This window comes from Camelus dromedarius, chromosome 1 (genome assembly GCF_036321535.1).
Source record: "Camelus dromedarius isolate mCamDro1 chromosome 1, mCamDro1.pat, whole genome shotgun sequence".
NCBI lineage: Eukaryota > Metazoa > Chordata > Mammalia > Artiodactyla > Camelidae > Camelus > Camelus dromedarius.
Genome location: NC_087436.1, coordinates 69,646,357 through 69,668,289, shown reverse-complemented (window position 1 = coordinate 69,668,289; position 21,933 = coordinate 69,646,357). Strand labels below are relative to the sequence as shown.

At 33.1% G+C, this 21,933-nt stretch overlaps 1 protein-coding gene across 2 annotated transcripts; it reads right to left on the bottom strand.

Moving 5' to 3' along the window:
- Positions 1–4,875: 4,875 nt before the first annotated feature.
- Positions 4,876–21,353, bottom strand: CSN1S1 (casein alpha s1). Of its 2 annotated transcripts, XM_064483360.1 has the most exons (21): positions 21,307–21,353; positions 19,825–19,887; positions 18,194–18,226; positions 17,720–17,740; positions 17,282–17,320; positions 16,816–16,839; positions 16,353–16,373; positions 15,685–15,708; positions 15,011–15,034; positions 13,316–13,345; positions 12,492–12,515; positions 12,359–12,403; positions 11,464–11,505; positions 10,089–10,106; positions 9,952–9,993; positions 9,584–9,625; positions 8,730–8,756; positions 7,702–7,725; positions 6,758–6,918; positions 6,126–6,169; positions 4,876–5,261 (listed from the first exon to the last, which is right to left on the bottom strand). In XM_064483360.1, coding segments are annotated over exons 2-20 (693 nt in total). In that variant the 5' UTR covers positions 19,876–19,887; positions 21,307–21,353; the 3' UTR covers positions 4,876–5,261; positions 6,126–6,168.
- Between the last annotated feature and the right edge of the window lie 580 nt (positions 21,354–21,933).

Below are 21,933 nucleotides of genomic sequence, written 5' to 3'. Positions count from 1 at the left end.
TGCACTCAGCTGCATTCTTGGCTTCCACATCTGACTATCTGACTAATATCTGAAACCTGACATGGCCAAACATAACTTTTTGACTGAATCTAGCCCTCAACTTGCTCAAACTTTAATTGGTCATAGTTCAATAACAAAACCAGCTGATATAATAGTATGTAGGAAATAGACTTAAATAGGCACTTCACCAAAAGAGGTTATCTTAGTGATCAATAGACATATGAAAAGGTGATTGACATCATTAGTGCTCAGAAAAATGAAAATTAAAGATACTGAGTATCATGACAAAACCACAAGAATGACTAAAAGGAAAAGAACCAGTAATACTAAGTTTTTGCAAAAACAAGCAAATAAAAGGAATGCTAAGCAATGCTAATATAAATGCAAACTGGTACAAGCAATATGGAAACCTGTGTTAGTCTTTGTCAAAGGCAAACATCTGCTTATCTTATGACTAGCAGTTCCACTCTTAGGTATATAACAAAAAGAAATATATATATGCTCTATAAACATGTACGTAATGTTCTCAGCAACATTATTACTAATATCTCAAACTGAAATCAACATAAATATGGATTAACAGTATCTTGTAAAAATAAGTTATGGTTTACAATGGAATAAAATATTATATTGTAATTAACATGAATGAGTTGCTGTCATACCAAATAACATGGATGAATTTTATATGAAAAACATTGAATGACAGTAGTTAGACACAAAATATAATGGAATACACAACCCTACACATAGAATTTATTAGAATCTCTGCACTATTAATTTCTGGTTAGATAAGCTAGACTACTGGTTAGCTGAAGGAATGTGAGAAAATGCTCTCATGTCCTAGTGATATTCTTCCCCCTAGCCTGGAAGATGAGTACTCTGTGATCATTCATTCCTGTGTGTGCACTCAGTATATTGCCTACCTTCTTACTTTTCCTTATGGTTGGGGCCTTACCAATGCAGAATTACCTCTTTGCTTCTGGACTTGAACGTAATTACCTACTAAGGCATATGACCTGGCTTCCTTAGAAGCTGTGGAATAGTTGGTTAATGCTACTGTGAAACTCATAGTTTTAGCCCCACTGGGGTGAAATTTTTAAAATGTGAAGCAGAGATGAAGGAGAACTTGCAGCTAATTTGTCTCTTCTTTCTTTTTCTGTATATTATTCAGAGGCTCAGTTCTTCTGTGAAGCTAGAGGTAATTAAACAATAATCACCTTAAGTATTGAAATAAGCAATTCAATATTTTGCCCTCATACATTCATGTATCAAAAACAAGATGTGAAATGAAGCATGTGGAGAAATAAATGTACGTAAGGAAAACTTTTAATTATAGGAAATAACAAACTTTCTTAGGTTTGGAACCATGGGATTCCTGACAGAATAGAATCAAATTTCTGGGTGTCATGGTTCTATGCTGGTGGATCTTTCACTGCTTATGGCCATAAAGCTTATATTTTGGGGGAAAAAAAAATCCAAGATTGAGTTTTTGAATTATAAAATAAATGCTTTAGTTCAGGCTTCCATAACAAAATACTACAGAACAAATGGCTTAAACTACAAATATTTCTTTCTCAAGTTCTGAAGGCTGGGGGTCCAAGATCAAGTTCCCAGCAAATCCTGTGTCTGGTGAAGTCTCTCTTCCTGGCTTGCAGACAGCTGCCTTTTACTGTACCCTCACATGGCAGAGAGAAAGATCATCTCTTCTATATTTTCTTATCGAGGCATTCCTTCCACTCATACAGGGGCCTCTCTGATGAACTAACTGCCTCCAAAGACCCCACCTCCACATGTCATCACACTGGGGATTAGGGCTCCAGCATCTGAATTGGGGGATGGGCACAAATATTTAATCTGTAGCAATTAAAATGACATGCCTTTACAAGGTCTTCAAAATTTAGGATAGTAGAATTTTAATTATTGAAAGTGAAATATATCAGAAAATGCAGAAAATTTAGAGAACCCCTGCTGCTCCTGAATGTCTGACTGTGTCTCTTTTTCATGATAAAAATCATGATTTCTTTGTTTACTGTAGCTAATCATTGCCTTAATGTCCCAGTTCTCACTTTTGTTTCACTATAACCAGGAGTCAACCTTGATAAGGATTGGAAGTAGGAATAAAAAACCTAGAAAGTTCTTGACTTAATGCATAGCACATAGCATAGTACATAGACTAGTATCTTAGAGGCTGGATCTGGCTGACAAAGAGAAGGGGACTGTGTATTTTGTATTTTAAAAAACCCCATGAAACTAGACCATGTTAAAAAATCGGGAGTTCTTACACACAAGTCCATCCACATATCTAGTTTCTCCTGTGAATCCTAATATTTGGTCACACCTGACCTGTGTGTTCCTGCTTGGCAGCTATGGATTAGAAGGCACAGCAGAAGAGGAATGCACACATTCTTCAACTCACTGTCAGCATCATTGTTTTTCACAACTATCTATTTTCACTCACTTCTGTTATTTGTCAAGCTCTAGAAGGCAGTTTGGTAACCATAATCAAAACAGAAACAGTTAAACATCTATAAATATGTTTAGTTCTAATGGCCCATCACTTCCCTATACCTATAACAAAGCATAAATGACTCTCCTTTAAACTTTTCCATGAAGAGTGAACTATTATAAAAGTCTTTTCTGCCTAACTACAGTTGACTGAGAATTCTAGTGAGGTGCAAAGTAATTGAAATTGCCTTTCTGACCTCAGGGGAAATGGAAGGAGACTAGTGTCACCAAACCAAGGCTTAATTGGTAAACTCCTGGAGCAAGGTGATAGTTAAAACTTTCAGAGATAAACAATGAAAGGGGGTAATTATTGCATTAGAAATGGTCAAACCAAAGGTGATCTCTGCGTGAGGCTAATTATTATATCCATAGAAAAATTTAATAGCCAGATAATTTTTGATATATGAATAAAAAATGTTTTGGTGATGAGAATATGTCTACCGAGGAGAATTCTGGGTCAAGCTACCAACAGAAAGAATGATGAGTCACCCCACCTGCAATTTACGAATAAGAATCAGTCTATTGGTCTACATCTCTTGAAGCGAACGTCAAAATCCTATAGGAAAGATCATGCTATAGCATCATATTTCCAACCCTCAACCCTGGTACTTGCCTTCAGACTATGAGTTTTGAGCACTTACCTGGATAAAGGGAGCTATCTGATCTTACAGATTCTGGGATCCATGCTCTCTCTTACCACTCATTACTTGGAATGGGGAATATCCAGAAAATCTGCTGTTCATGTAGAGATTTCTTTGAGTCAAGTAATAGTTGGTGTTGCCTCAAGAGTTCACCCCCTTTCCAGCCTAGTGATAGTCTAAACCATTTATTGGAAGTCTTCAGTTCAGAGAGTATGGTTTAAATGGATACACTTAGAAACTGGTCTAATCTCCGTATTACCTCCCTGATGTATGGAGGAAGGAGGTCAAAAAACACTGACAAGAAACTCATTTTGTGTCTCCTTTTATAATAAAATAATAATTTTGCCTCTCTGGGGAAACTACAGCAACTATTAAAGACTAAAAGCTAGTAAGTTATATCATTATTTTATTTTCCCATTTGGTCTTTGCAATATCTTCTTGGAGACTAACAATAGATTATTGCAAATCTACTGAGGTGGTGACATCTATTACAGGTGATATTTTAAATGTGGTACATATGAGATAAATTCCTGATACTTATTTTATAGCTAATATGTACATCTTTCTCCATTCTAACTTAAAAACTAAAGAAAAAGGGAGAAAATACCAGAAAGAGTTTGCTTTCATCTTAAAAACAGAGGCTTCTGTCTAATGTGACAGTTCTAAGGACAAGTCTACTCTGGTCGTGCACCACAGTTTAGTCTGAATGACTCATTGTGCTACGTTCATCATGTAATCATTAAATTGATGGTGATAACTTTACTCCTGTAGGATTCATAACACACAAAGTAGTGTTGTGTTGGTTCTTTGGGACCTGGCATGATGACAGAAGCTGGGAGACACGTTTTATGAGGACGTAGGGATCTGCACCTTGCATTAATTTCCTATAGGCCCAGAAGTTGAGTATGTAAACAAACATTCTGTAGATTGAATAACAAGTTGTTTTACCTTGTACTTCTTAATACTGAGAGAAGGCAGGAGACCCAATGCTAAATCACTTTTTAAAATTTTTCAAAGCAAAAAAATACGTTTGAGTGTTAATATAATCAGTAAGAAAAGAACAGCTGATGGCTATCTAGATGCTTGAAGCTGTGGCACAATGGACCTTGTCACCTGTATTTTGTGACCTGGTGGATACAAGGTTCTTAGAGTCATGACAGGTTGGGTGGGTTGGGAGGCCTGAAATCAACCCTGAGAAGTAAATTTCACCTGGGGTGTTGAGGATATCAGAGTAAGCAACTATTGTCATTAAGAGAAATAACTCCTCATTGGAGTTCTGGAGGACACTGAACAGACCATCATGAATACTATGTTCCCATGTGTCCTGAGTTAACTCTTTCAATGAATATTATCTAATCTACCTATTTATAAACTCAAGTATAATTCAATGGATTGGACCCAAACAGATCCTAAGGGTATAAGTAAACAGTGTAACCAGGTTGTTCAAATTCCCAGTGCATTTATAATTGCCACGCTGCTGTTCCTCTCTGTTCCCACACCTTTATTCTCTTGGAAAATATTCTATAAACAGTTGACTTCAAATGAAAGATCTTGGACCCAGTTTACAATCTACCAGCAGCAGCCTGAAGTGAACATTTAAACATTTTTTCATTAAAGTATGATTGAAAGTGTTATAAAAATGTAGTGAAAACAAAATGTTACATATATATAAAGACTCAACAGGGCTGTGAAAACTCCACTGAATGGAATAATGACAGAAAATAGGGATTGTGCCTTAAAATGTAATTTATTGAAAAGAAGAAAGAAAAAAAACTCAGTTACTGCCCACAATTTTTTGAAATGATGGCAGTTACAGGAGAAGCAATTCAAAGGCTTTTTAAGCAAGATTTCCATATAGAAATTTGATAAAGACTTTAATACCCTCTATTTGGTGGCCTTCATACTGGCATGATACAACTGGGATAAACTGTTAAGACAACTTTTCTTAAGGAAAAGAATGATATACTATTTAATATACAGTAGAGAACTCAAGAGGAAAGATTGCCTTCAATTTGGGATTGTCCTATTCTAAGACAACAGTCAAAGCCTTTGGATGGAAAGGTTTTACATGATAGGCGTGGAGGAGAAATTTAGAGCATGGAATTTCAGTCACATCTGCAAATAGAAAAAGAAATATGTGGTTAGTTTATTCCATTTTGAAGGGAAGAGACACTGTTATGACATGATACATTTGAATAGTCATTTTCTCTTCATCTTACGATGCAGCTCACAAAGGTATCTGTGCTTTCCTGTTACTGACAGGCATATTCATTGCTCCTGAATTTTAAGTCTTATAATTTATTACTAGATAGTATTTTGTTTTGCAGTAATGTAAAATACTGCAAGGCAACTTAAAGAAAAAGTTTCCACATATATCAGTTTGTCATTTTCCTTAATTTGATCTGTTGGAAAAGAAGTTTTCACCATTGGAAAGGGAAAACACACACACACACACACACACACACACACACACGCACATGCACACATACATATACACACAATTAGAAAATCCAATATAGTGGATGAAGGTAACTAAAACAAATCTGTAGACATTTAAGTCTGTTTTCTTGCTGAGAAAAAAAAAAAAAACACTCTGTTTTATTACGTAACTTGCAGAGGCTTTCCATTGCAGTGACCACAACGAACAGAATCTCACTGCTGGGTTCACCAGAGTCTCAAAGTCACATTTTGATGGAAAATTAGTAACATCCACACTTCCATATTTGTATAGGAGTTTCAGTATAATAAATTGCATTAATTAGCATTAGCTAATTTTAATCGTTATTTAAATATAATACGATTATGCTACAAAATTTTGCAAATATCCAAGCCAATTTAATTATTATCTAAGTGCTAATGTGTCCACAAATAGCTAGACCATAGGGGAAAAAAAACTTTGTAGTCTGCAGTCATGTATCTTTGTACTGAGTCCTCACATGAAAAGAGAATCAATGGTTAGACAAGTGATTTCCAACTTACCAAAGGCCATAATTGTGGAGTTCCTGAGAATTCACTTAACTCTTCTGAAGGAAAAAAAAATTGTTAAAATCACGTGACGTAGGTAATGAGCAATAAAATTTTACTAAATTTATTTTCCCAGCACTGTGCTTAACAAAGATTATTATATTTAATCACCTTCAAAGTTACAAAAATAAACATTATTATATTATTTCAAGTAAACTTAAAAGGTCAAGATTTGAATTTAAGACTATTGGATGCCAAAATCTGTGCTTTATTCCTCATGCTCTAGTCTAATGTGTATCATGGGTAGAACCAAAAGAAAGACATTTAAAGATTAGTAAAAGTGAAAGGCAGATAAAGTTGAATTGTTGTATTTTCACTTAGGAGAGAAGTGTTTTTCTCTCCCCTGCCATCATCAGAATGAATTTCACCTATAGAATATATAGCACTTCCATGTGTTTCCTAGTAATGAATTAGCCATAGGTACCAGAAATTATTACCAATTTTCCATTTCAGAAAACTCTAGCATGAAGCACTAAGTGTTGGTTTGTCGTGTTTATTCTAATCTGTTTTTATGGTATGCTCTGTAAGCAATTTTCTTTTATTTCCTTTGATAGAACATCAATATGCAGTGATTTATATGAACTTACCACCACCACTGTGGCATAACGTCAGTTTTTCCACCGTCCTCAGAGGCAATGCCTTCAGGGGTGTCGTAGGATGAGGGGTGAGCAATATATTGCATGACTTGTGGAGGATAATACCAAGCAACATAGGGAGAGGCACCAAGCTGGAAGAATTGTGGGAAAGGCTAGAGAGAAAGACCATTGAAAAAGCAACAATGTATGAGAAACTGCTGTTTTGAACTGCTGAAAATGAATCACTTCATTCATTTCCAACATGGCCAGTGGCATCACAAGAGTTATTGACTCTGAGGAAAAAGGAGAAATCAAACTCTTCCCTTTGGTGGATCATGGTGAAGTAACTTTTGGAAAGGGCTTTTTTAGGGTATCAGAGTAAATCATTTCTTTAAGGTCAATAGTCAGTATTGAATTCCAAGATACTGCATTACTAACAGGGGTTCAATCCCCTGAGTACAGAGGAAAGTAGTTGTGTGAATTTAATTATTACATAATGTATAAACTCATGGGTATTAGTACTAGAAAGGATAATTTTTGCCATTTAATTCTACAGTTTAATTTTTCATGGTGATACTGAGCTCAAAGGAAGGGAAGGAAGGACCTCCCACCCAAGGGTCAATACAGCTGGCTTTCAGAAATGCCAGGAATAAGGAGAAAATAATTCACCAATTCCTAGCCCAGTGCTCCTTCCTAATCATACAGTTTTGTTAACAAAGCATTATTTTCCTTTCTGAAATTTTGGAACAGCTGCCACTATTAATCTATTATATTTTACTTGTTTCTATGAATTCAAGTAATTCTCTATACTGGTAAGTGGAAGTTATGTGTTCTTTGATGGAATTAGAAAAAAATGAAAGAATTTCATGTAAAGATTATAATAAATATGGTATTTGGGATTTTCTCTTTATTAAGTCATTTAGATAAAAAAATTAAATATAATAAAGTCAATTTACCTCAAGATGGAAGTATGCCTGTTCCTTAACAGAGAGGAAAAAATAGTTTCAATTTAAATCCCATCAAATACCATGATAGACTAAATTATTACTACCAAATACTTTCTTTAAGATTATAATTATCATTCTTGCTTTTTTTTTTAATTACATGGAAAAGTCTTGCTAATGTACTCTTTGGAGCTCAAATGAAGAGAGTAATTGTTTTTTTTTTTTTTCTTCTTTTTCCTTTGGTCAAGCAGTAATTAGAGAATCTCAGAAGAAATTGAGAGTAAAATCTGATGCACAGTGAGGAATCATTATCATAAAACTGATTGATGACTACGATGTTTTAAATCTTGAGGAAAGGTTTTTTTTTTCTCCCTAATCACATAATTATAAAGAAAATTCTATGGTTTTCTTTACATACTTTTTTAAAAAATTAGCATGCCATATATATGTTGAATTATCAATAGACCAAAGCAACTGAGCTGAATGCACAGTTAACTACAGCTAAAAAGTGAAGACACAAGAGAAGAACACTGCAAAAATCAGGATATAGGAGTTTAAGGAGGAAATAAATTGATAGTTCCATATTAATTTCACAAATGAAAAAGCAGTTTTCAAAGAGAACAACACAATTTGCTCAAGGTCATATGATTAGAAGGTGTTAGATCTCAGACTGAAAACTCAAGTTATTTTCACTACAATACTATATTAATAAAAGGTCTAATTTTAACACATAAATAAGCTGGTTGAGAATGTCCTGACTTAAAATTTGACCAGAAGCTCAGTTCACTCAGGGATGGCCATAGAATCATTCTTTCAAAGGAATTTGGCAAGTTGGATCTGATCTTTCATAGCAATGTTAGAACTAGCACTGGAGAATCCAACACTAGTCAACACCTGAGAAATACTAGCACAACACTAGTTCATGATGCAACTAGTACAATCATTTCAAAAAAACAATGACTGCCAATAGATAATTTGGGGCAGTATTAAAACATAACACACACACACACACACACACACACACACACACACACAGTTACCTGAGTCACTACTTTCACAGGCTCCCCCTGGGGGAAAAAAAAGAGAGAGAGAGAGAATCGGGTTAGTCACTCTTTAAGGCTGAATAAAATCAAAGATGGAAGAAGCAACCTATCCGAAATGCTTTTCATGTTAGAGATATGGGAACTGACATTAATTTTGCCAATTGCATTATTTAAAAACCATTTCTTCTAAAACATATGAAACATCCTCAACAATCCTGACAAGATTCATTAAGCAGCAAGCAGAGATTGGAGGGCTCCATGATTGGAATTACCGTACCTATTGATGGGAATCAGAATTGTTATAGTAGCATATATTTCACAGTACCTGGTTATTGCCTTAAAAATGAAATCGGAAGTCCTAGAAGCACTATGGAATCAATGGAATGTTGGGTGTAAGAATCAGTTCCTATTATGTATTATTGATAAACTTACTTCACAGACCAGAAAACAGAGGATCAGAGAGTTTTTGACCAAGACATTTAGCATCTCTTCAGTTGGTTTCTTCACAAGCATGTCAACTAGTAAATCTCCAATATGCTTTGCCTAAGAGGCATAACGTAACTAAGTTTGAGTTTCCTAAATTGAACTTGAGAATTAAATGATGGACATAAAGATATAAAATTAAGGAGAATGTTAAAAAGAGAAATTAACATAACCATGGAGATTAACACTTCATAGTGCTTATAACTATAAACGTGCTGTTCACATTAGGGGAGACAGAACAGAATGGCTCCCATTCCAAAGAAGAGTGACAAGAGAAATCTCTTCAAAAGTGTGAGGCTATTTAAAAACAAATGTATTTAAGCTTTACAATATATTATCAACATGCCATTTATTAAGCAAAATATTACCAGTTGGGGGTGGTTGTCCTCATTTATTCTGTAAAGTTGTTCCTGTATAGAAGGAAATACATTTAAATTACTTAAACATCTTCTGGTACCACACATTCATTTTACAATGTACCCAGAGTATACCATTATTCATGAATTTAGGATAAACTGGATTCCATGCCAAAATTATGAAAAAATAGCAATATGCTTTTTATTTTCTAATTTTAGAAAAGTTATTTAACTAAAGGCTATACTTTATATATTTATAAAGTCAGTACCCTGTGGGGAAATAATAACCTGCTGTTTCCCTAAGATTACATATTTTCTGTTCACGACTATTAATCACTTATTTAAATTTTATCTTTGGTAAATTTTAAATAAAATATTACCAGATATGGGTGGGAGGACAGCTTCACTCTTGGAATAAGTTTCTGTTAAAAAAAGAAAACGGAATATACATTATAAAAACATAAGACATAGACATGAAGAAAGTACTAAATATTCTAGATTTAATGAATAATCTTACCTGGTCACGGATAGCTTCCTAAGAAAGAGAGAACATTTTGTTTTAGTATACTGGTTTTATTCACGTCTGAATAACATTCACTTGGTGCTTTCATTCACTCAAGGACTAAGCTAAATCCTGGGGATCAACTACGAAATATGATGACATTCTGAGCAAAACCCACAGAGTTCTAACACTTGTGGAGTTTGCAGCTTGGTCGCATCACAGCTAAGGTACTGAAATAGATTATTCAAGTAGTTTCTTAGATCAGAAATGATGAATTCTGGTAGAGTACAGATATATTTAAATTTCCTTGGACTTTAAACACCAGCAACTTGGAAACTGAGACAAAAGTAACAATTGAGGTCCAAATTAAATTCATCATTGACTTCTCTCTTCCTACACATAGAACAAAATGTGAAAATATAATTTTGCTAAACTAAGGCAAGCTCTTTTCCCTAAAGTCTTAATTAAGTCAAGTTTAATTGCTATAAGTAAAAGAAAAAAATGTTTTGGCCTTCCAATTGAAAGACTATTACAGTCAAAAGGATCAAAACTAAGTAGCAAAGAAGGGTTGTGCTAATTGATACATTTTTGATCTGTCCATACCATCAGTGGGTAGAGAGTTTATGACATCATAGTTCAAATGCACTTCTTGATGAAAGACCTTCATAATGTTGTCAGAAGTCTCATGGGCACAGCAAAATTTACAGAGACTGGGGAGTGGGGTTAGGAGAAGGAGGAATGAACATTTTATTGGACTCGCTACATACCAGATGAAGGGATAACTGAGTAGAAGATTGCTCATTCAATATTCAAAATAACACCAGGATGTGAGAATAACTATATTTCCATTTCATACATAAGGACACAAGTTCCGGGATAAGATTAATCAACTCTCTGATTCTTTCTTAGAGAATTTTGACAAAAGCAATTTGAATGTCTAGGACTCCTGATTCTTTTTCCAGACTCTACAGTTTCCTTAAATGGAAAGTTTATTTGGCATATCTGTGCTTTCATGAGCAAGCTTTTTTATGGACTCGCCATCCAGTAGTGAATTTGGGAAAATAAAGACAGGACAGGATAAATTCCTGAATATAATATATCATCTGGGAGGCTCTAAGAGGATTTGATGTAGAATTTAGTTAAAGTAAACTTCCCTCTGGATAGTAATTATGGATGTGATACAGCACATTAGTCTCAGCATAAATAGAAAGAAATAGCTGTGACAATAAGTGCATAGAGAAGCATATGGAGCATTCGCCAATTATTATTCATGATCAAGGCTAGAATAAATTATTTCTTGAAAAAACATATTTAAAAGAAACCCCATTTAAAATTTAACTACTTTAATTCTGCAGAATACAATTTTGTATTATTATAATGAAAATATTACCAGCTGGAGTAGTTTGTATTTGTTCAGTCTGTGAAGCTCTTCCTATTCGAAAACAAAAATATTGTCGGTTGCTTGGATACCATTCAGTCCAATCCCAGCATTTTCAAGTAATAAAGCTAGAATCCTAACGTGCCTTTTCTCAGGAGTAGAGAATGAGGGGCTATTAATCTCACTTTGATGTTATTTCTACCACAAATAGTTTGGACTAATCTAATTATTTTTTAAAAATTAAAAAAAACACTTTCTCAACTTACTGTTAACTTAAAATAAATTACAGTGAAGTCAGATATTAATGATATTCAGGCAATTTTACTTATGGTGTTTCATGTCAGAATGGCTAAGAAAATTGAAGATGACTTGTGCTTTCTGACCGAGGATTTAACTTTGGCCAATTGAAATCAGAATATTAGATGAAGTGGGCAAAAAGTGATCATGTTTCTGATACTAGCCACATTTAGCTTACTTTGTGCTATGGATTGCATTAATTGCTTTACATCATTTAATATTTATTATTATATTGTCATTTTATAATTTAAGTTATAGGCTTACAGCAAATAAGTAAACTATCTAACACCACGTGCTGCTAAAAGGTAGAGCTTAGAGTCAAACTCAAGTCTAGTCAGACTTACAGAGTACCCTTTAAATACCGTGCTATTCGGATCTAAAAGTAGACTATAAAACACAATATTTAAATGAAAGCATGAATTAAATACCTGAGATTTAAAAAAAGTTGTCAGTTTTGTTTTCAGAGGGGATCAGTAAACATCTAGAGTCTGTTAGATTACTTACTATGAATTAATGTTTAGCAAGTGTTAAGGAACAGTAATTTATCAGTGCAACGTTCTTCTCATTCCTTGTTACCTTTGCCTTTGATAAACTTTTAATAAAATTTTACCAGATAGCGTTGGGAGGGCATATCTTCCTTGAGAATGTCCTTCTGCTAAAAAAAAAAAAAAAATTGTTTAATTAAATTTTAAACATATCCTGGATAATGCTAATATATTTTAAATTTGGTAAATATATCTCACCTCAGTGGTACTGGAAACAACTTCCTTAAAAACATTAAAACATGCCATGTTAGTTTTTTGATTTATTAATTTACATTTCAGGTAAGAATACTAATTAACCAGAGACTATATTGCTAACTAACTGTAATAAACTGACTTTAGCCACAAATTCCTGGGTAACTGAGGCAAGATGAATAATTTGAGGTGCATGTTATACTCAAGGTTTCCTTTTCCCTTCTCACTGCTTTAACCAAGGAAGTTATTCAGAATGTTGAAGGTGGATGTGAAATATTCACTTTTACTGAATTCCCAGAAACTCCACATAACTGAGTTGGTTTTATTTTGTAACTTGAATGAAAGTCTTCTCCCAAAGTTAAAGGAAGGACCTCATGACCTCCTATGCCTGCTCTTTTTCTCCTTTAGGTTAACAAGGAGCAAAGGATTCCAGTGTCTGATTAGCCTTGAATTGGTTGATTTCTACACAGGATAAAACATGTTGATATCATTGGTTTAGAAACATAGCCATTACTGTAATTTTTAATGACAAGATTTAGTTCTATCAAAATCTGGGAAGGGCAAAAAAATTAGGAAAAAAAAATGTTTGGGCAGCACAGATAGTCAGAAAGGATTGCTTGTCCAGAAACAATTCTGTAATTTTGTCTCTGACAAATATTTGTTTTCATACATCTGTTGGGTTGATATCCATGTGTGTCAAAATGAGGACAGTGCTGTATACAAAGTGCCTTGTGCAATCAGACCTTGTAGGATATGTAAACTTCATGGTACAATAAGCTTTCATAAACATTTTCTGATTGGGATAATGAATTGACATCAAAATGATTTACCTCACTTGAACTGCTTCCAGATTCCTTTCGCTTAAAAAAAAAAGAAAATCAGTGTTACTGATCCTGTGATTTTAAAAGTGGAAGGAAACTAGCCCCACACTTTCATACCGGGGTGCTAACTCCTTGTTCAGAATTAAAACAAGTGGTATATAAAGGGCCAATACTATGTACTTTCTTGGTCTGTCAATTTCATTTAAAATATGTTGGAGGGGGAAGTATAGTAACTTCCCTGATAACTTCAAAACAATTTTTTATTAAAACAAACACAGATACATGATTGACTAGAATGTAAAATGTGTATGAATTTTTGTGATAAAAATGAACCTGGAAGGAAGAGCCCTACTGGGCTGGGCTTCCCAGAACCCCAGGCTGAGCATTCATTCTCACATACACTTGGGGCCCTTTTTATGCTTGGAATAACTTGGAAACATTAAAATATAACAACCAGTTTAAGTGTGGAACTAAAATTACATTAGATTTTTAAAACAGCTATGCTTTGAAATATTGAGTTTTCTTTCCCCTAAGTCACGGATGTTTATATTTGCATGTGGATATAATTTTTGTTCCCAAGGACATATTTAAAAGATTGATTTTAATATGCAACAGACTATTCATCTCTTGGGAGACGTGATTAACCAAATTTTTGAGGCTAATGGATTTTTCCCCATCTTTTTAGATTAGGTGGGCTAGCCCATGGATCCTAAGTAATTGTTGCAGGAGGTTCTTTCTGCCCCAGGACTGACTGCCCTCAGTGTAGAAGAGAATGAGCTCATACCCTGGATGGCAGAGGCAGGTTTTGGCTTTTGGGTTTTTGGGGTTTTCTTTGAGTCTTATAGTTCATTTTAAACATTCATACATATTTTGCTTTTTACTCTTTATTTTAATAAATAAGCAATGTTTTTTGTTAGAGCAGACAGAAATGAGCAGAGAAAGGGAGAACCGGCTAAATGGCAGGAAACCATACATCTTGTGAACAACAGGGTTAGTTGGGCAGACAGAGAAAAGCAGGAACCTCAGGACTGATAAGAATTCACACATTTTGGGGTGACAGGTGTCCTGGAAGCAGGAAAAGAAAGGTGGGAAAGGCAGGAATCTCCAGCATCTAAATGTAACCCTTTGTTCACTATGCTCTCATTACAATAAAATCAGCCTCGCGGATCAGAAGTACCTACGCCACAACACTTTCAAACAAGATTAAATAAGAACAAAAATCTCTCCTCCCCTTGGGAAGGTGGAGCTGGGATGAAAATCAGGGAAAGGACCCCCAACCCCTCCCTCTCCAATGAACATTCCGCCCATTTATGTTTACACTCTACTAGTAACCAGCTTGCCAAAGAAACTGAGCACAGCTGCTCACCTGAGGCTGCCCGCTCTCCCCTTGAGAGCGTCCTTTCTATACCTTCATAAATCCTCGCTTTACTTTCTTGACCTCAGTGTCTCATCTCTGAATTCTTTCTGCGAGGAGACAAGAACCTAATCTCTGACAAACTCTTCACTGATTATCATTTAAATGACAGATTCTCCCCTCTAATGTTAACTTTATCTGGCGCAGCATTGTACATTCCTGGCTATAATAGTCCTGGTCGAAAAGTTCAATCTTGCTCAATTTGAGAAGACAGCTTTGATAAAGTAAAGCATAGTGCACATACTATGTATAATACATAAGTATACAGTTTATTAAAACAAAGGTCTTACCTCAGTGTCTTCCATGATGTGATCCTGAGAAAAGAAAAGAGAATTAACTTTATTTTTTATGATAAATATTCAGATGTAAAATAACAATTACCAAATATATAGATGCCAAAGAAAATATAAATTTGAGACAATAGCCAAGTGATAAGGAAAACAAAATAGCCTGCCTACCAGGCTAACCAAAGAATTTACCTCACTAATCTGCATTTCAGAGTTCAATAAAAACTACCGTAGATTCTTATATGTTGTGATAAATCAATGTAAATAACCTTTATTTTCTTTTAATTAGCTTTACTTCTTTCTTTAACTTGGTCTTGGATGTTAAGCAGGAGCATTATATTAAAAAGGTGATGTGGTAAATAAAAGTGCATTAGTTCAATGGCATATAAATATTTAAGCAAAATGGATTTTTTTCCAACTGGTGTGTTGCGTTCAGTTTTCATGACCAAAGCAATAGACAGAGTAGTGACATGATCCATAGAATTTGAGTGTTGGTTTAGTTATTCAGTTAATTCTGGCTTTCATATGCTATGCTGTATTTTCTTTTCTTTGAATTAGAGATATCTGTCTTAGTTTTGACTTAAGAGACTTATTTATTCATTTTGGGCAGGGTATTTAAAGGAAATGTTTTTACGTCTTTCTTTTCCTTATATTTAATAGTTTAAAAATAATCTTACTTCGGTTGGTTCGTTCCTAGTATCCTGTCAAGAAAAGATAATCAAAGATAATCATTCAGGTATGAAGAATAGTTACAAAGATATTTATTTTATCTCACAAATTTTGAGCATCTGTGTGATCTCTTAACGGCCTCTATTAAAAATCTGGTAGAGAATCCAGATCCAAAAAATCATTTTTCAAGAAAGTGAATAATAACTAATTATGTAAAACATTCTTAGAGCAGATACGTTGCTTTATATAATACCCTGAATAAATCATTCTTTCAGTTTTGATACTAAGTGCAGACAACTGTCTATAATTGCATTTATTCATTCATTCATCCATTTATTCATTCATACTAAGGCCCTGTCTCTTCACAGCTTTAAAGTTAAATCAATAAAATCAATATTTAGAATTCTCAGTAGAATTCATCAGCCATTTTGAAAGTTTATGGGAAGTATAAATGAAGTAAGACAAATATTCTTTTTCTAAATTAAAACACTTTCTCTACTGCAAGAATACATTTTTTTGCCACATTATCTTAAGAAAAGGTTGGTGCCTTGAGTTCATCATTTTGTGTTTCTCTCAGAAGTTCTCTCTGCTGAAACCAATAAAGTGTAACTTGTAAAATATATTTTTTGAAAGGACTAACTTTTAAAATAATTTAAATATCATTGATGGTCCTTACCTTCAGTTCATCGATGTTCTCCTTAAGGACAGGAAACAAGAGAGAAACATTAGTAAAGAGGGACACAAATGAATGGATATCTATGAGAAAACATACCTTACATTGCTACTGCAAATTAAAAGATGAATGTGTTTTTTTGTGACTGCACTAATATTTCTTGCTGTATCATTTCTTGCATTAAGTGTCTCCTTGCTAAGCTTTCTTTAAAGTTGTCAGTATGTAAATGTGCACTTAAAAATATTTTAAAATTTTATCCCACTAAATTTTGTTGTTCTTATCTTTCATTTTGTTTTAGTCATTATTCTGAATTCTCTTGATCTCATCTATCTGGTTCAAAAAAGCTAGTGTTTATTTCCATAAAAAGGCAGTAAAGAATTGGCACAACACCACAATACTTACTGGAGAGAACAAAATTTGCTTCCATTTGTTAACTCTACAGTATATCTTGTGGACAATTTCTTACCTGTCTAAACTGAATGGGTGAAACCTACAGAAAAAGAGGAAGGTTATGTTAAAAATCATTCAGACAAAGTTGGGTTGCCTATCAAATATTTTATACAGTGTCCTTGAAGTAAAATTTCTGTTTGTGTTCTACTTGACAAGTCAGTCACAAAATTATTGAAAATACAACACATAGTGGGTATTATCTAGAGATAAAGAACATTCCATTATAATGAACATGGAAATTGTAAAATTCTACATAGGTTATGCAAATGAAAACATGAGTGTTTTGCAAAGGTACAAATTAAAATTTAAAGCAGCTTTTTAATATTTGTTTATCTGATTTCAATATTCTTTTTCAGTGCTTGGAAGAGTGAATGAAGTAAAGGTTTAATCAAGTCAAGTGAAAAAACATTTGCAAACAAAAATTATGTTGATTTTTCAAGAATTTGGCTGTCATTTTAGAAGAATAAGTGGATAACACTTACCACTGCTAACTCAAGAATCTTTCTTTTGTTGAGGACTTCCTGTAGATATTAAATTGTGAATTATAAAAAGGAAAAATGCACCCCAAAAGGAGTATGTTTTCCATTTGAACAAAAGTTCTCTGTTCACTTAGTAAACCAGAATATTTCTTAGGTGAAATAAGAGAATTAGTTGTAGTTCTAGGATCTAATTTTAAAATCTAAAGGAGGTACCATATTTGGTTCCTTCTTTACCAGACCCACAAGTTTAGTAACATACTTATCAAATGTCAAAGGAGGGATTGAATAGGAATTTAATTAAAACAGACAATTAAGAGAGTAATCCAAGTACCTTGTGTACCTGGATACAATTGAAGGAAAATAAATGAAATGAGGAAGACATGCAACAGTCATCATAGCTAACTGAAAGAGAGAATAGCTGGGGGAAAGAAAGAACTTTACCTCTATGCTGTCTGGTTCATTCTGCAAAGAATAAAAAAATAAGTAAAAGGTATTAATTCCATTAGAGGACAGAGTGGATTAATGGCTGTTGTAGAAGGGTGTGGAAGATTCAGTGTGTAAAATGAGAGCAAATTGCAAATTATATGTTTGAATGCAAGTAAAAGAGCTAGAAAGAAGCAATAATAATTTAAAATAAATCATGCTAACATATCCTTAACTATTGCACTTGAATAATAAGGTATTAATTAATCATAAATATTTATGTAAGTCTATGTGCCTTCTTTCTAAGATGGTTTGTGAGAGCAGATCGATATTCAGTTCAATATTTGACCTGAAGATATTATACCTTAGTGAATGTGAAACTGACTTTATAGAGAGGGGAGGCACAGGACTAGAGTCTATGTATTACCGATACACCACCACTTAAGTTCCACAGTTAGAGTGAGTTCTCAGAACGTAGACTAGAACACTCACTTGAAAGACTTCTGGGTACCTGAGAGGATATTTCTGTGAAAAACAAAGCAAGAATTATATAGCAATAAAATAAAACAAAAAGCAATCAAAGTACAATAATAATAAGATCACAATATACATATAATACTATGAATTTAATGTTGCTATTTAAGAAAAGTTTGTATTTTAATAGCTAAATCTGTCTGACACCAAGTTTTTCTGGGAGGAAAAAATATATTTTATTGACAAAAATTTAAAAAGTAAATTATTTCCTCTCTTTAGAGTATGGTGGAGAATTGAGAAAACTTTGTAAAAAGACTTCAAAAAAACCCCCAAAAAACTCTGAACTAGTTTGAGTTAATCCAGAATGATAAAGAAATGATTTAGTTTTCTGAACAATTTATATTACATGGTAGTTCTAAAGGTGACTTTAAACCATTATACATTTTTGGAGCAAAATGTATACTTTTCCTAATTAAATGTTGCTTGTCTGGATTTTATTTCTATCACCAATTAAATCATACAAAAATTTATCTCAATCTTCATTTTAACTGTGGAGACAAAATTTATGTTTGTTAGGTGGTAACATTAAAAATGATGTGGGTTATTTTGGAATAGGACTGTAGGAAACTATTTTTTTACTGGGGAAACTATACCCATTTCATTTGTAAAAGAACAAGATAAGGACTACTCCAATGATACATTTCTGAAGGACTTGGATTTATTTTTGTAACTTACTGTCAGAGATTTCTTTCTATTAGTGTTTAGGGTGTAGCATAAACAAAACTCTGTTAAGAAGTTAAGAAGTTGAGTTCTTGGTGATCCTGCATTTTCTAAATATGGATATAGAAAATTAGAGTCCAATAGAGTATCTCAGCATTTCAGAAACTTGCATCTGTATTTGATAGTTTCAATATCCAAGCATCCAAGACCATTATTTTATCTGAATTGTTTTCTTGTCAGGTGATTCCTGTTTACTCCTTTCACTGCACTAGCTGTGCATCACAAGGGAAAACAGAATAACTTTTTGCTTTATGTAAGTAACTGAATAGTTTTTTGTTTTATTTTTGAGAAGGGTTATTTTAATTTACATTATCTAATTTCACTGTCTACAGGGACCACAAACAATTCAATCTCCAAATCAGCAGAATGAGCCTAATTTTCTATACCTGGGGAAATTTTGGTTGACTCAAGACATCTCAACTGAGGGTTGACTTAGGCTCCAAAAGTAGAAAATACTGGACTATACGGCTTTATGTTATATTTGGTAAAGACATACATTGGACAAATATGTTTACAAATACGCTAATTCTGTAACGGATGCAGGGAAAGAGCTTCATGTCATTCTTTGATGCTCTTTGTTACATTGTTTGATACCTTATTTCTTCTATTCTTTACTTTTTTATTATTATTATTATTTTTTATCATGAGAGATTTATATTTCAAGCAGAGATTTTATTTGGAGTCAAGACTGAATGAACTACATAATAATGACCAAAATGTGAAGGATTATCATAGTTTTAATATCAAGACTTCAATAGCTAATTAGAGATCATCCAACACTTTATTATTCTCAGTATCTTGTGTTTGATGTGATATCAGGTGATTTCAAACAGGAACCCAGAACCTTCTAAGTTCTCTGTGGTACTCACAGGCCTGGCAAGCGCAACAGCCACAAGGCAGGTAAGGATGAGAAGCTTCATGGTGGTCAAGACCTAGGTAAGAAAACAACAGAAAAAGAGTAAGGTCTGATAATAAAATTTGGTTTCATATGAAAAAAAAAATCCTTGATTTCCCAACAAAGGAGTGTGTTATAATAAAAATAATTTCATTTGTTTAATATTTTTACTAATTTAAATTTTTAATTTTGCTATTCAATATAAATGTTAATCATTCAAATTATCTTGCTTAGTGCTTGTGTGAGATAAGAAATACCAGTCTCTTATTAATATTTTTATTCACTAACACTCTAAAACAACGCATTTGATCCATGAAGTGGTAATAGGGTTTTGTCAGAAGAATAGAGAGGCATTCATATTTAAATACTACTCAATTTTTAAATATTTCAGTTAAAATTAAAAAAAAATCCTCTTAGATCATTAGATTTGTTAAAATGTATAGTAAACTAAAACCCACTGAACCCATTTAATTTAATCTGACATTTAAAAAAAATGTCTTTCTCTTTTAAATCTATTTTAGAGCATCCTGCTCATTCAGAGTCTTTAAGAAAAACACTGTTGGTGCATTATATAGAAACTTATCTTCCATGAATTATTTTCTTAAAGAATTTAGCCATTATTTTATATTTTGCTGCATTGGTATATCCATGACATGACTATATGAGGAAGACTGAACTGGACAGAATCATAAGATTCAGATGTCATATCATGTTTGACTTCTAGAGTTCCATCAAATTATAAGAACCTAGAAATACTTTCATTTACATGTGCTAGAAAAATGGTTTCCAGAAAAATTAGAAAAAATACAGATCATACATACTTTATTCAACAAACTAATACCGCCATATTTTATATATACTGTTTCAGTTTACAAACTGCAGAATCTGAATGCATTAGTAAAGAAGACATATTTATAAACCCAAAATAAATTTACTACTTTTATCCACTTGCATCCTTCTGAATATCCAACTATAACCATCTTTACAAAAGTAGTTAGTTATATCTATTTGTCTATCTTTGACATATCCTTTATAGAATTAATTTAATTAAACTTATGCATGGAAAAAAGTGGCCTTGAAATATTCTACCAGAAATGCTCTTACCCATGACACTTAAAAAGATTATAAATTATTCTGCATAACAACTTTCCATAGAATTGAACAAAGATAATTCAACTTACTTCACCACAAGTCTTTACTGAAATTATGTATCTACTTTTTCATCTATGAGAATTTAGTTACCAAGTCATCAAAAAATTATTTGATGTTTATAAAACTATATGATTTTTCACCTAAAGCTAAAGATAGATAGTATCAACATTTGCAAATGCATTTTTAAGCTACAGACACCAAGTTATCAATATTTGAAAAGTTACAAATGCATATAAATGAGGAGTGGAAAGAAAGTTTAGACAAAGTGAAATCATCATAATTTTGCCATATGTAAACATAATACCTTGAACCCAAGACTGGGAAGAAGCAGCAAACTGGGTCGATGATCAAGGAGATGACAGATCTCTTTATTTCACAACTATTTAAATCTAATCATTAGTAAGATGCTAATTTTGTGGTTTCAATTCAACCAATAGGTTTATTTAAATTCTAAGAATCCTCTCAAATAGGAAATTAATTTTCTGTCCAATTCTTCTCCAAGAAATTCTGAGGAGAGTTTTCAACAAAGGAGTGATTCATGCTATGACAGCAAATTATACAAGGAATAGAATGACATTATTCAAAATTAAAATACAAAAAATTTAGATTAATGGTAATTATGAGAACACAGTTTTATGTTAAATGAATAATTGGAAAGACTGTTACATCAATAAGATTCCCTTTATTTTTGAATTTTTAAAAATTTCAAAATCTATAAAGAAAATTCTTTGGACAAAACAGGGTCTTCAAAAGTTTTCAAATTTTATCAGCTTACTAGACCATGAAAAGAATTCATTATCTATTTCACCTTTTAAACTCAGTTTGTTTCCTATTATTTATTTTAATTGTTTACTTTGTGGAGTAACATTATATGTAGTATGATCTATTTTTTCCAAAAAGAAAATACAGCTGTCCTATAAAATTTGGTGGT